The 14,892-nt window shown below is 47.0% G+C and overlaps 1 protein-coding gene across 7 annotated transcripts in view; it reads left to right on the plus strand.

Annotated features, from left to right (window-relative positions):
- CACNA2D3 (calcium voltage-gated channel auxiliary subunit alpha2delta 3) overlaps nt 1–14,892 on the plus strand; it is a 699,185-nt gene that overhangs the window by 139,419 nt on the left and 544,874 nt on the right. For all 7 annotated transcript variants that reach the window (XM_073230729.1, XM_073230727.1, XM_073230728.1 and 4 more), the window contains exon 3: nt 12,118–12,234. In XM_073230729.1, coding sequence (XP_073086830.1) covers nt 12,118–12,234 — 117 coding nt within the window. The remainder of the gene's footprint in view (nt 1–12,117; nt 12,235–14,892) is intronic.

A 14,892-nucleotide genomic window follows, 5' to 3' on the forward strand; every position in this document is an offset into this window, starting at 1 on the left:
CGCTGTAAACATTTTGAAAGCCGAATTTCAATAGAATTGGTTTTCTCCCTATGTGTTTTCTTCTTTGCATTTAAAAATATTCTGAGAAGGGTCCACGAGCTTCACCAGATGCCAGAGCAACCATTCCCCCAAGCCCGCCAAACCCGCATCTTAAGGGCATAGCAGAGCATGGTAAGAATAAGGTGGATATATTGACTAATTCCCTTTTGTTTTCCTAAATACACCGTAGGAGAGAAAATATTGGTAGCATCGTGATTGTGTGTATGTTGGGGGTGGGGAGACACAGTCAGACATTAGTTAACATTTCCTAGGACTCTAGGATTCTTTGAACCACCATAGAAAAACCCCATGTTGAGAGTACCGTGCGGGCTTCTGCCAGCCTGCTGGGGTCCCTCCGTTCCGTGGTCTTGTTTCCATGCCTAGGAACAAGGTCCTGAGGGGTCAAGTGCTTTTGGATGTATGTGGGGTCTCTGGGAAGGCAGCCTCAGGTGCTGCGTGCCTGCATGGCTGGGGAACCCAAGTGCTGAGGGGGACCCTGGCTCTGTCCCCACGTACCGCCTGGGAGCCTGGTAAGCCAGCTGGACTCCTGTCTCATATTGGCCTGGGCAGGCCGCTGCCCTCTGCGTGCCTCGGACACTGCCTGGGTTGAGAGTTAGTGTGGCTACCAGGAAGTAGTCTGCACACTGTGTGGTTCGTCTCTGCCTGCGGGAGGAGGAACCCCTGCTGCCCCGTCTCAGGCTCTTCCTGTGAAGGTGGACAGGGAGGAAGGTGTCGAGAGGCAGTTTGGATCTGGGCCCCCGAGTGCTCAAAAAATTGGCTTACATGGACCTATAATCATCATTTTGGCTTTTAATGTTGTGAGGATGTATGTACAGCATAAATACTTGCATTTCAGAGCCTCAACTCCCCATGAGGTAATCCAGAAAATACCCAGGAATTGGATATTTTTATAAGCATTGAGACCGTTTGATTTTGTTCGCAGGCAGATTTGACATAAAGACAGATTTCGGGCTTCTTTTAACAATGGAAGGAGACTGGGTGACCCCAGTATGCCCTGCATTTGACAGAGGTCAGCAGAAGCCCCAAACGTGGCCACCATTTCCGGATAGGATAGAAGCTTTGCAGAAAATCTTTGATTCTGACATTGGTGACATCTAAATCCCAGATGACGTTTGGTATCTGAGCCAAGGGCGGCTCTGCCGGAACACCGTCACATGGAGGTGCTGTCCGTGGAGGGCACAGCGGGAGGGGTCACCTGCCGTGAACTCCTGCAGGCAGATGTGAGGTGAGCGGATGATATGTGAAGGCTGCTGCAGCCGCGGTTCGTTTTTCGTAGCTTCCTACATCAGTAAGAGGGAACAGAATCTTCCCCCCCTTTTTACAAAGGCAGCTTTCCAACCCAAGAAAGGAGACTCGGCCTTCAGCTCTTCCTTTCGATAGGAGGGCAGGTGGGTTCATAGCTACTGGCACTGTCTCTCACCAAGGTTCTCTGCACTCCCCCAAAAAAGCTGGGGTCTGGCTGTGCTGTGCCAGGAATCGGTGTCTCTGTAGTCGGTAGACTCCATCCTGGAGTCGATGTAGTTAAAGGCTCATTCAGATGCAGGGTCCTAACACTCATTCCAGATTTTGGCTGTATAAGTACAGAAACCACTTGAGCAGCTGCATATAGTATTAGCTCTAAGCTTGTTACGGATCTTGCAGACTCATTCATTGATTGCCTTCGATTTCCAGGACATCTTGGATATAGAATTAAAAAGACTTTAGTTAAGCCAATTAACTTTTGTGGTGCTTGGGCAACTAATATCGTATGCTAGAGAAGGTCATTGATGTTATTCAAATAGCAGTTTTATTTGAGCTGGGATTAAGGAAATCAGACAGAAGGTCTAAGAATTGTTTATAATGTGTTCCAGTATCTGGGCCTTTAACATCTGAGCCTGAGTGTAATTACACACACAAGTGATTGGGTCATATTATCCTTTCCGTAGATTTTGACTTGATTGCGCCAGCTCTAAAGTGTCCAGGTTGCAGATGGTTCCCAGCCAAGTTTTAATCTGAGGTCTTATTTATCCATAGTTTAGCAAGCTTTTACACTAAAGTGTGGCCGTGAAGAGCAGACTGTGGGTGCTTGCTTCCTGGGTTCGAATCGTGGCTCTGGGATAGTGGTGCTGACAGCTAACAGACCCCTGATGGTTTAAGCATCCCTTTTCGTAGTGCCGCCGGTCCCATTCCCTGGGCTCTCTTCCCTTGCATTGGGCCTCGTGCCTGGATACTGCTAGTGGACACAGAGCAGAGCTGATGCAGGTCACTTCCAGGCTCAGGAGTTCAAGAAGGAGGTGTGCCTTCCTCCCTTCATCCCCGCCGTCTGCTGGCTGAATGCAGAGGATTCCAGGGCCTAAGGGGAGAGCAGAGACATGCAGCGGGAGAGCCCTGGGTCCCCGAGTCACTGTGTGGAAGGCTGTCTGATGACAGGGCTCTCCCTCGTGGGACAGTCACATGAGCAACAGCTAAACCTCTGTTGTGTTAAGTCAGTGGGATTTTGGGTGTTTTGATTATAGTAGCTAGTGTCCCCCTAACTAATATAACCACTTACTAAAGTGGTGTAATCATGGGTAAGTTACCTAATTCTCTCTGTGCCTCAGTTCCCTAAAATAGAAGTTTCCTGTAAAATGGGAAGAAATAGTATCTGTCTGACCCAAAGTAAGTGCTCAATAAATGCTAACAGGTGTTATTAGTAATAAATTATTGTTGTTGCTGTTCTGGCTGCTCCTCGAGGAAGGGAAGGATGCATGAGTTTAAATGGGAACATCAAAAAAATATTTGCAAAAGGGGACTGCAGAAAATAATCAATGTCAAGTAGTCCAGGCTCTGTAATATTTTATTATTTGCAGTTTGGTATGTTACAGTTGTTGGTATACATAAAAGAAGCTCATAAATGCATACAATGAGATGTTTCTTCTGTGACATACATGGACCTGTAATCATCATTTTGGCTTTTAATGTTGTGAGGATGTATATACAGCATAAATATTTGCATTTCAGAGCCTTAACTCCCCATGAGGTAATCCAGAAAATACTCAGGAATTGGATATTTTTCTAAGCATTGAGACCATTTGATTTTGTTCACAGGCAGATGAGTTTCCCCATTTTAAAGCAGTGTGTTCTGCTCCCATGCTAGGACAAGGATGGTTGTATCAACAGCTAGCTTAGTACCTCGCATCTGACTTATTTCCCTCATATAAAACGGGAATCTAATACGACATTCACACTCGGTTTTATCACCACAGATCTAAAATTTATCAGTGGCATTTGTCCAGTTGACTGTGTTGGGCAGTAAAAGCTTATGGGACTTATCAAGATTTTTTTAAAAAAGAAGATAGACAGTAAAACAGGGAGAGGAGAGATCTCCATCTTTAACTCAGGGCCCGACAACATGAAAGCCATGGGACCTGTCAGAGGCTGCCTGCTGCAGAGCCAGATGCGTAGAAGGGCAGTCTCCCCTGAGTCCTGTGATTCACGGAGGCACTCCGAACAGCCAGCTGGGAACAAGAGCTCCAGGGGACACTGGGGCTGGGGACCCTGCTACCTGTGATACTGTGACAGTCCTCCCTTTGGGGAGCACCAGGAGGCACCTTGAGAAATAATTTGGACTACACTCCCCTTTCCCCAAAGCTGTAAATTCTGAGTAACACACTGAGGAAAATGCTGCCTTCCGTGGTCATCCGTGTCCACGCTTTCCCCCCCATAGAGCAAGAGCTGCTTCCCGTGGGTCTCCCAGATTCCCCCAGGGGTCCCCATTTGCCACAGTCCCGCAGAGGTAGGACCCCAGGGCTCCCTGCCTTCCCTCTGTTCTTTGGGTGGTAATTTACTGCCCCAGCTCCCCCTCTCTCCTGTCACCCCTGAAGATTCTTTTCTTATGCAGCAAAGTTGTGCTGATGGCTTAGACAGAGAAAAATGGCATTTTTCAAGGATTTTCTTCAAACTTCATTAGTTTCTTCCAGAACACTGCACTAATAATGGGTGTTTTTTTTACCTTGAGGACACTTGATCAGAGTTCTGTGTGAAACAGAATTATTTGGACAAAAGCGGCACCTTCCGTTTTCAAACAGAAAAATATTCTTCTGTGACTGAAAATTCCATGAATACAGTTAGGTTTGTCGCTGTTATGGTTAAAAAGAAGTGTTCCTAACACCAGCTTAAAGGGTTTAGAAATATGTTTACTTGTAAATATAATTGCTAAGGAATGTTGTATTTTGAAGTGACACTTCTATGTCCTATAATTGAGTTGAGAGCAATGCAAAATCCATTTATGTCATAATAAGATGACACTGCCTGTAAGAAGACAATCCAAAAATGGTAGATGATTAGTTTTTATTACAACATCTTTAGTCACATATCTAAAAATTGTCTTCCCCTCCATGCAAACAGACTTCCAGCATCCAGTTCCTGCCAGAAGGGAGCCATCCCCCAGGAGGTATTACTGTGGGCCCCCAGGGCCTTGTAAATGTATTTGAGAAATGCCATTGCCCAGACCAGCTTTCAGAGCTCTGTTCTGTTCATCTGTTAGGTTGTGCAAGTTGGTTCACAGTTTCTTCCTATTGTTGAGGCGATAGCATGGCCTCTTTCAGAAGGCAGGGGAAAAGTGTCGGCATTTATCAGCACCTCTGCGATCTCCATCACTGCTGTTTGAGTGCTTTACTCTCTGTCCAACGTTCTGCTTGGGTACTTGACACCCTTGACCTCATTTGATCATCCCAGGACCAGAACAAAGTCTGGTGTCCTTCCCTCCACTGATGAAGAAAAGGCAGCTGATGGGGCCTGAGCAACTGGTCGCATGGCTAGTAAGTGGGGACATCAGTGCGTTGAACTTAGTAAATGTGGAGAGTCCCTGGCCTCAGCACCATGCCGGGCTGCCTGGCATGTGGCATGCGTGTTGGTCTTCCTGGGACTTTAACCCTGGCCTGATTCTCCGCCAGGCAGGATGCTGCTACCAGGTCCCAAATCCATAGCGTTCCAGCCAAGTCCGTGTGGATTCTTTCCCACCCTTCCTGCTGTGGTCAGCCCTCTGCTAGAAAATCAGAGGCAGAGCAAGACTGTGTCACTTTTGTCCCCCAGAGGGACGTATGATGAGCTTACACGCGGTTTAAGGAAACCGTGCCCTGCCCCCTTCTTGTTCCCACTGCCCGTCAGACCTCTGTTTACCAGCCACCTTGTGATGGCTCCTGACTGCCTCGTGCATGAACAGGGTACTTCGCAGGCTGTGTCTCCCTGCAGGCAGGAATCACACATGCTGCTCAGTCACCTCCTCTTCTGTGGCCGTGGACGAGTTCATTGTTTGCACCTCTCCCTGATGACTTGATGACCTGCCTGTTCGTGGCCAGGTTTTCTGCTCTCCCAGACTATGGGGCTGCCCACAGCTCCTGGTATTCACCTTTCTTGAGGGAGGAACACATCTGCCGCATTGCCTGCTGTGCGCTCAGCGGAGGACCCACGCCACCCTCCTGGGTCTGGCAGGCCCGGTGCACCTGCGCTTCAGGTGGGCGTGGCCTTGAGAGGGGACGCACACGGCATGGCCGTGCAGGGCATCAGCGCTCAAGGCTCCATGGGAATGACCCATGCAGCTCAACTTAGTACTTGACAAAATGAACCCCAAACTAGCTTCCTTGAGCCCCAAGGGAACATACGTCTGTGCCAGTGGTCCCGCCACCCCCCTGCCAGCACGGGGCGGCCGTGGATGAGTATTTGCCACGGGAATGAAAATCACAGTGGTGTCAGGATTTCACTTAGGCTCCGTTTTTGTGCTGGCGTGGCCCTCGCTTCAGTGGCTGGTCTAATGAGTCTGTCTCCTGTACTGCGCCTGTTTCGGAGCCTGAAGGAATGAGTAAGGCTGAACACTGAACCTTCAAGTAGCAACGTGAGGAGTCGTCTGCTCTTACGTTAATAAGCCACCTTTCTGGGTTCTGGGCTTACCTGTCTTCAGGGTATATCCAGGGACAGGTTTACCGGGGACCAGGTCAGGGCGCAGCGAGGGAAGTACTGGGGGCTTCGGGGAGGGATGGACAAGCACACCACTTTCTCTCAAGTCATGGGCTTTGAGATGAGCTCCCCAGATTCTCACGCGGGGGTGGGCAGGCCCTGGCTTTGTGTCTTCTCCCCTGACCTTCTGTCTGCCCTCCCCTAGTGATTTAATTAAGCTGACTCTAGAGCTGTGCTTCTAGTTTTTGGTGAGAAATTTGGGTCCAGAGACCACGTGCAGATGCCCCAGCTTTTTGGCTAATAGTAACCGCCTGCAGGGGGCGCCGTGTGCTGGTGCCCAGCACGCCCAGAGCCCCCGCCTCTTCCTTGTTTGGCTTCTGTCCCCGTTAGTTGCGATCCGTCTGATGTCTCCTGACGGAAGCGCCCTCTCTGGGGGCTGTTCCAGGTGACTCACTTCTAGATACGCAGTTACCGTGGAGGAAAAAAATGACCCCAATGTATGAACAACATTAAGTGTTCTGACAATGAAGTAGTGCTTTTCTCTTCCTGGTGTTTGTGTGAAATGATCTGGCAAAATAGATGCTGCAGAAATAATGCATTTCCGTGTCTCCCTTCTCAAATGATAAATGTTCTCGGCTCATCGTGAGATTTCTTGCCAAATGCTGATTCTGCCAACAGAAGGATTGGAAGCTTCAGATGCTCTCCTGTGACACAGGGTGTGAAAAGCTCTCAGGCTTGGCCTCCCTCCTGTGTCTGAATGCTGAGAGGTGCCCTTCTGAAGGGCTGTGTTCTGCTATGACCCTAGTCCTGGCTAAAGCTATGGGCACGGCCCCACGTCAAGGGCAGGCCCAGAGGATGGGCGGCAGAGCAAAGAGCATCAAAATAATCTACCACCACAGGGGAATTTGTCTCTTACATTAAGAGCTGCAGGTCAGGAAGGCATTCATACGAAAATACAACACTTGTTAGAAGCCCTAGCAGAACCACAGAGGGAAAGACAGGCGAGCCTGAGGGTTTGGGGTGGCGGGTCTGTGTAGGCCCTGGGCTGCGGCTTCCCAGACGTCTGCCTTTGTTTTGTGAGTTTACAGGGACCTGCTGATACTTGCGACTCCTTCTCCCCTTTGAAGGGCTGCTGCTTTCTCGGAAGCAAATGCGACAGCTAGTGCAGTCGTAGAAACCCATAGAAATAGAGTGTCATTGGCTGCACAGCAGGGTGGGGATGCAGACCCCCTAGGGAAGGGAGTGTGGGTGGACTGCCCCCAGGGCTCTGGTGGTGTGGAGCCGAAGCACAGCAGAGGAGTTCACAGCCGAGGCTCCGGGGCCGCTCTCAGGGTGGTCTTCTCCCCTCCCTGAAGGTTTTTTTATTGTCAAGAGCTATGGCTGCTGCTCTGGGGCTAGACCCCAAGCTCCTCCCAACCCCCGTGGCCCTGTGGACTCTGGTGACAGCCAGTGTGCCCTGGCTGTGTGGCTTTCACTCATTCAGAGCAGCTGGGCCCCCATTTGATGATGTCTTTGGTTTTTCATATTTGAATCCAAGCCACTGTTGGCTATGAAAGCGATGAAACAGGTTGTTATGGCAACGAAATGGGCCCTCTGAACATGTATACAAATATTCAGACTTCCGGCCCTTTACGCACCGGACCAGGCAGTTAGGAGCTAGACCTTGCCAGGTCTAAAGCCCACTCTTCAGCCATTTGACTTCCAACGACTGAACCTCTCTGTGCCTGGCTTCCCATCTGCAATGTGGGGGGAATACCTGCCTCTCAGGGTAGCCGTGAGGGTCAGGCAGATTCATATGCGAGAGCTTCCGCCCCGTGCTGGGCCCGAGATTCGCAGAGGACTCATTTTACTGACTTCCTTGGGCTCTGCTAATGAAGACATGCCGCTTAATCACACAGATTCTAATTGCCACCGCACTTCCTTAAAGAAATCTGTTTATTTCATGCCCAGATGCTATTCTGCACATAACTACAACTTTCGTATTTTCTAATTTCCAAAATAGTTCATTCATTTTAAAAAGTAGGAAATACAGGTAAGCAAAAAAAGAAAGAAAATGTCATTCGTAATTGCACAGCCAGCCGTGAACACTTGGCATTTGTCCTCCTAACAGTATGTTTGTGTGTGTGTCTGTGTGTGCAGATCTGTAGTTTAAAACAACAAAACGCTGATTACTGTCTAACTTATTGTAACATACTGCATGCATGTTTATGACAGTCTTTTGCACAATTTGGGATGGCTATGAAGAATTATGCGCTCCTGTAATTTTATCTAGTCGTTGGAGGTCAAATTGCTTGAATTTGTACTGGAGGAGCATTTTTAGTGGTTTTGACATAGATCGCCATTCTGAGCTGCTAAGAGCTTGTGATTGATGAATGACTATCACTGGGTTACCCTTTCTGTTCTTCAAACTCCTTGGATTCCACCAAACTAATGTTTCCTGGCGAGAAAAAGGCATTATGTTGTTCTGACCTGATTCCAACCTGCATTCACGCATCTTGAATGGCAGAGTCTTTTTGCTTATGGGATAACTTCCGCAGGGTGGTGAGAAAGTAGTTCAGGCTCGGCTCATCGGCACAGAGGACCTGTTGTCACAGGTCCTGAGGGGAGGGGACAGGCTGGCAGGTAAATGGAACCAGTGAACTGCTACATTTGTTCCAAATCTGGAGCCCTTGGCTTGCAAAGCTTCATGTTGAGTGAGATTTGTCAGCTAGGGGTCACCAGGCAGGAATTGTCTGGGAGACTGACAACCCCCATAAGGTAAGTGGCTTCTTCTCATGGTTGGGGCTCAGAAGAGAGGACGCAGGTAGATCTCCCTGGAAACGTGGGGGCTGGTAAGAGTTAATAAATTGATTCCCTTCCAGAAGTCTCTCCCAGTAGGGAAAGAAACATCCAAGTAGCAGCTGCAGCCAGAATAATGGGGCCTTATGTAAAACCCAAAAGATTCCGATAAAGGCTAATTGTGAAATCCATTTTATGTTTCTTTATCTTAAGCATCTAGGTCACCTTTAGTTACAGAATTACTAAGACAGAGATTTGTTTTAGTGACTGTGTAAATAGTAGACTGACATTCGTTTGGTTTGGTTTTACTCACTTCTGAACTTTGCATTTACACCCATCAGCCTTGGGTGTAAGCCGGCCTCAGCTGTTGGCTTTTGGAGCACATCTGACAGGCAGCAGAGGAACCCCGGATTTTTTTTGCCCCAAAGACATTGACTTGCATTTGAACTTCAAGGAAAGTTTCCACTGATCAGAGTTGTATTCATATACCAGAGGACTGTTAGCTTGAGCCAGGGTGGGGCTGGCTGGAGTCCCACAGCCCAGGCCAATCCAGTCGCCTCCCAAGGGATGAGGTGGTCAGCCAGCCTGCAGTACCACAGGACAGTACAGCCACGTGCTCACCTGTACCCCTTGAACTGTAACCCTGACCCTGCTCTGTAAGAAGCCTCATCTAAATGAGCCCTGTGAGCATCTGCTGCAGGCCAGGGGTGACCCGGAAGGCCTGTCCTTACCTCCCAGGCCACATCAGCTATGGTGCCAGGAGACATAGGCACGGAGAGCTCTGGGAGCTCCCAGGGGGTGCACAGCCTCCCTGTCTTGGGGAACCTGGGCAGCTTGGTTGAGAAGGATGGGAAGACAAGAAGCAGGAAGTGGTTTTCCAAGTGAGATATAAGAGGGAGACTCTCAAGATAGACACCTACAGTTTTTATGGGTATTTTCAGGGACTAGGGAGGAGCACGTCCCTTATAATTTATGGTCATAGTGGACCATGGAGAGCAGCTCAGAGCATCTTAGAAACACTGTCTTGGCCCAGACCCAGCTGGTCTAGAAGAGAAAGGCACTTTGTTTATTTCTTGAGAATCACCTTAATTCTGAGAAATGCCAAGCCCTTGGGCTAACATTCAGGTCAGAGGCCCCCATGTCCAGTCTGGGGATCCCTTCCCACCCTCCCCACCTCTTGCTCTGCTGGCGTCCTGTGGTGGGTACTGGGTTCTCTGTGTGGCCAGATGCCCAAGGACTCCAGGGATTTCATTTTAGTTTTAGGGATCAGAGGTATTCTCTCTTACATTCGTTTCTGTAGAGTCAGTCCCTCTGTCCCCACACTGCAATCTTCTTCTTTTAGGACACCCAGTATTCTTGCCTCAAAGGATTCTGAAATCTAAGCTAGGAAGGGAAGTGTTTTGTGTGTGTGTCTCACTCTCACACACACACACACAACACACACACTCCTTTTCTCGGAGCAAGACAAGGCAGAACTTCCTCCCAGTTTATATTTTTGAAGGTGAAAGCAGGGGAAAAGGGAGAAGATACAAATTTATCTCAAAAATTATCCTGCCATTAAAAAGTCATTAAATCGTCCACTTTAGAAATGACTCTCAAGGTGTTTTGAGCCCAGATAAGATGTGGAACCCCTGTTTTTCCTAGGTAGGAACCTAGGGTGAGGGGTAACTGATTCCGGTGTTCCCCACAAAGAAGGGTGAATAGAAATCCCTCAGTATTTTCAGTTACCCAGCCTTCTGATAGCTACATAAATGTAAGGGATTCTTGTTGACATTATAAATCTTTCAGACTCCATTTGGGAGGTGTTTATTAAAAAACAGTATTTCTTTCCAGTGGGAACAAAATTAAATCTTCAGTTAAATGAAGCATTTTGGCCTCGGGACCTCTTTACGCTCTTACAAAATATTGAACACCCCTAAGAATTTCTGCTTATGTGGGTTGTATCTATGGATATTTGTCATTTGACACATTAAAACAAAGACATTTAAACATTAAGGGAAAAAATAAAAATTGAGGAATTCAAAACATAAAACCTCATTTTATAAAAATATATTTCATAAAAAACAACTATTTCCTAAAACAAAAAAACAGGGGTGGCATTTTTTTTTCATTTTTGCATATCTCTTTAATGTTTAGCTTAAGGGAAGACAGGTGGATTCTCAGATCCGCTTTTGTGTAATGTCTGTTGGGATGTCTTGGACTCTGTGAGGAAGATCTGGCTTCCCTTAGAGATGCTGTTGGATAGAAGGACTTCATGGGCTCCTGAAAGAGTGTCAGGGACCCTGCAGGGATTCCTGGACCATTTTGAGGATTGCTGGTTTAACAGAATAAGTTACCAGGGTGTGTGATGGGTTTGAATTAAAAAACTTTCTTTGAGGATTTGAGTAAACTGGGGGTCACATCAATCCCTTGTCAGCAGACTGACAAGTCACAGAATCTTATATAACATTGTTTTCATGGATTTTTGCCCTTACTGTACTTTTCTCCTTTCTGTGACCTGTGACCTCCTTAGGAAGTCCTCCATGAACATTTAGCGAATTGACGTGAAGTGCTAGAATCCATGGCAAGGACTCTCCCATTATAAAATGGTTAAAAGACGTTGTGCCATGCTGCTTTGCTTAGTTCCTGCTCCAGTTGGGTAAACTTCTTCAATAAAGGGTGAGAAAATAAATATTTTAGTCTTTGTGGGTCATCCAGTCTCTGTTGTGACTACTTAACTCCATTAAATACATAAACACAGTTTTTGTGTATGTTTTTGTTCCAATAAAACATTATTTATAAAAATAGGTGATGAATTGGATTTGGTCCAAGGGTTGCAGATTGCCAACAACTCCTGCTGTAGTTGTACATTTGAATCACAGCCTTGAAACTATTTTTCCTTAAGTCCTCAGTCTTTGGCCATGAGAAAATAAAATGAGTAATGTCTAAGGGAAAAGAAAACCCCACAAAAGTTGAATTTCATCATTTTTGCTTTGTGGCACATCTGGGATAGTGAGTTTCCGGTGGTGGTGGCTGTAGGATAAATAAGGAAGCCGGGCAGACTTCCCGAAGGAGGGCTGACTGTGGTCCCACTGGAAGTACAGTGGTGGTTTCAGGAACTGCAGAGGACAGGGGATAAGGAGCTTGATCGCTGTAGGGCTTATTCCTTTCCTGGGTGCTAGTTAAGTTTCCAGAACAGCCAGAGCTGGTTTTCACATGTCTTCTTAGTTGGTTTAATAGTTTTGAAATACAGCCGGGTTCCCAAGCCCAACAGAGACGGTCATATTATGACTTCACTCACATTCCTTGAGGGTGGACGTGCTCTGCCATCACGTGCACGGCGTTTGTGGTGTCCTGTGCCCTGACTGTCACCCTCCCTCCTTACAGAAATACAAAGAGTACGAGAAAGACGTTGCCATAGAAGAAATCGACGGCCTCCAACTGGTGAAGAAGGTGGCTAAGAACATGGAGGAGATGTTCCACAAGAAGTCCGAGGCCGTGCGGGTAAGTGCCTTGGTCTCTGTTCTCTGCTACCTGCGGACCGGAGGTGGGTTCAGCACGCTGGCATCCGGGAGCCCAGCTCTCAAAGATCGAAGTTAACTATTACTTCAAAACGTTCTGAAGTCCAGAAAGCCAGGAAAAGCCGTTACGAGGGGCCTGATACCTCTTTGCATGAAGGGTTCAGAGGCCGGCTTCTGCTGTGTTAATTTCATGCCTTCAACAGAGGTGTCACTGATTGTACAGCCACAGAGAATGGCTTGTGATGGTGTCATGCATTCATTAATGGCCAGAAATCATTCAAAGGTGCATTGAGGTTCAATTCAGCCACTCTGAAACATGTATCCATGGCCTGCCAGAGTGTGGAGTTGAGCATCCCATTGGAGTCAATGAGTAGATGAAGCCGGAGGGTCTCTTTACTGCTACTGGAATATTAGTGAAGTTACAGTGTTTGTCTCAACTAGTAAGAGTGCCCTGAAATTTCACGTTATCAGCAGGATGAATGGACAGCAGTGCACAGGGGTATTATTTTGGATTTCCGAGACGGTTTCTGACTTGATTCCTTTTTGCCTGCTAAACAGGCCAACTTACATCCTCACTTCCCACATTCTTGCCATAGGACGTGTGAATGTTGCAGTGTATCCTGTGTTAATGTCCTATTGGCACAGGATTATGGGAAAGAACTGCAACCTGAAGAGTTCTTTATTTCTAATGTATAGTTTACTTACCTTCTGTTTTAATGATCATCTCCAGAATCACTTTGCTATAAAAGACCACCTCCTCCTTTAGCTTCTCTCACATTTAATTGACCAGTTAAAATTTCTGTAAGTATTTCTGCCTTAGACCTGATAATCCCATATATTTGCTAGTCTGTAAAAATTCTTGTACTATTTTGTTTTGGAGGAGGAGGGATTGTGGTTCAGTAAGTACGAGCATGTGTCTGACCTGGGGTCAGTGCCCACCTTTGTCACTTACTAAGCTTTCGCCTTTGGTAAAACAGCCTCTGCAAATGGGAAAAACACACTGTGTGATGACTGAGACAGACCCTGGTGCATAAACAATGCTCAGGGGATGGAGGCTTCCACTGCTACTATGTTTATTAATTTCAAGAAGTTGAGACTTCTTGGTGGAAACTCTGAAATGCCCTGAAAGAAAAAAACAAAAAATAAAAAACAAAAAACTGTTGTCCTCCACAGAAATTCTGTTCTGCCTGCCAGCCCTGCTTGCTTGCATAGTGGCCTTTGGGGCGTGCTTATTTCGCCACCTTGAAGCAAGCAGCATCTTTCCAGACACACAGCATGTAGCCATTCAAATCTAAGAGAACCTATAATAAAAAAAAAAAAAGCCTCCACCCCAATTTACTGTTTTCTATTTATAAAATGAGTGCCCCATTGAAGGAATTTGAAAAATGTATGGAAAAGCATCAAACAGAAGGAAAAATCACCTACCAGTCCCACCACATTGTCTTTGTGAGTTTTCTTCCTTCCAATCTTGTCTTGGCATTTCTATGCACGTTATTTTTTATTTTTTTCAAGTTTGCAATTGTATTTGCCTGTTAGCTTTTGTTTCTAGCTTCTTCTCACTTCTTTATACCATTATAGTGTGGGCATTTTCTTGTGTCACTGTATTTTGTGGTTTTCTTACATAGCTGCGTAACATTCCAGTCTATGGGTGTATCGTGATCTATTTGATTGTCCCTCTAGATCTGGATATTTAAGTTGTTTGCAAGTTTTGCTCTAAGTAATGCTGCAGTGAATCTTCTTGTATATTAGAAATAGTTAACTGATTCAGCACCTGCTCCATGTTGGGTGTTCCTCTGCGGATCTTATACGAACTCACTTTTCCTTAGAACTTACCCTTCCTACAAGAGACGAGATTGTTGCTCTCCCTCTTTACGAAGGAGGAGACTGAGAGGCAGAGGTTGTGTCTCTTCTCTGAGGTCTCACGGGGAGTGAGATATGGGCTCCAGGCATACAGACCCTGAGTCCACATTCCTCACCTTCTGTGCCGTCAGCACCCCGCAGTGCACTTTGATTTCCTTCAAATGAATTCCTGAACTCTGAACAGCTCAGAGCCTCCAAACCAATCCTCAGGGCACTTCCGCGAATAAAAGCATTGTGTCCGGATCAGGCTGTACCACCACCGTCCCTCCAGCAGGATGGTACACGACTGCCCATTTTCCTAAATCCTCCCCCCCCCAAAAAAAAAGCTTTATTTTGTTTTAAATACTAGTAACAAGAACACCAGTTTGAGAGAGGGAAATGCTATTACTGTGTCAACTTCGATTTCTTTGTGAATCACAGAATTTTAGTGTGGAAAGGGACTGAATCTCCTTAGGTTCTGACTGTGCAGTTGGCAGGCAAGGACGCTCAGGGGACTCACGCAGCAGGCTGTGGAATATGGGGCCAGCCAGCGCCAGAACCTGGACCTGGTTGCCCAGAGGCAGGGGGTCCATGTGGCGGGTGAGAAAAGCCGAGTCCCTAGTGGACCTGTTCTTCTCACTCACCTTGCTGCAGATGTTAGGAGGATGCAGCGACTTACTAATCTGTTCTTAGGTTTATTGGCTTCACTGTGGGCCAGGCCCCGCACTAAGCACTTTATATATGTCATGTCATTTCATTCTGGCACCGACCCTGGCTGTGAGACCTTGTTACTGTATCCCTG

Source organism: Manis javanica, chromosome 3 (genome assembly GCF_040802235.1).
Source record: "Manis javanica isolate MJ-LG chromosome 3, MJ_LKY, whole genome shotgun sequence".
NCBI lineage: Eukaryota > Metazoa > Chordata > Mammalia > Pholidota > Manidae > Manis > Manis javanica.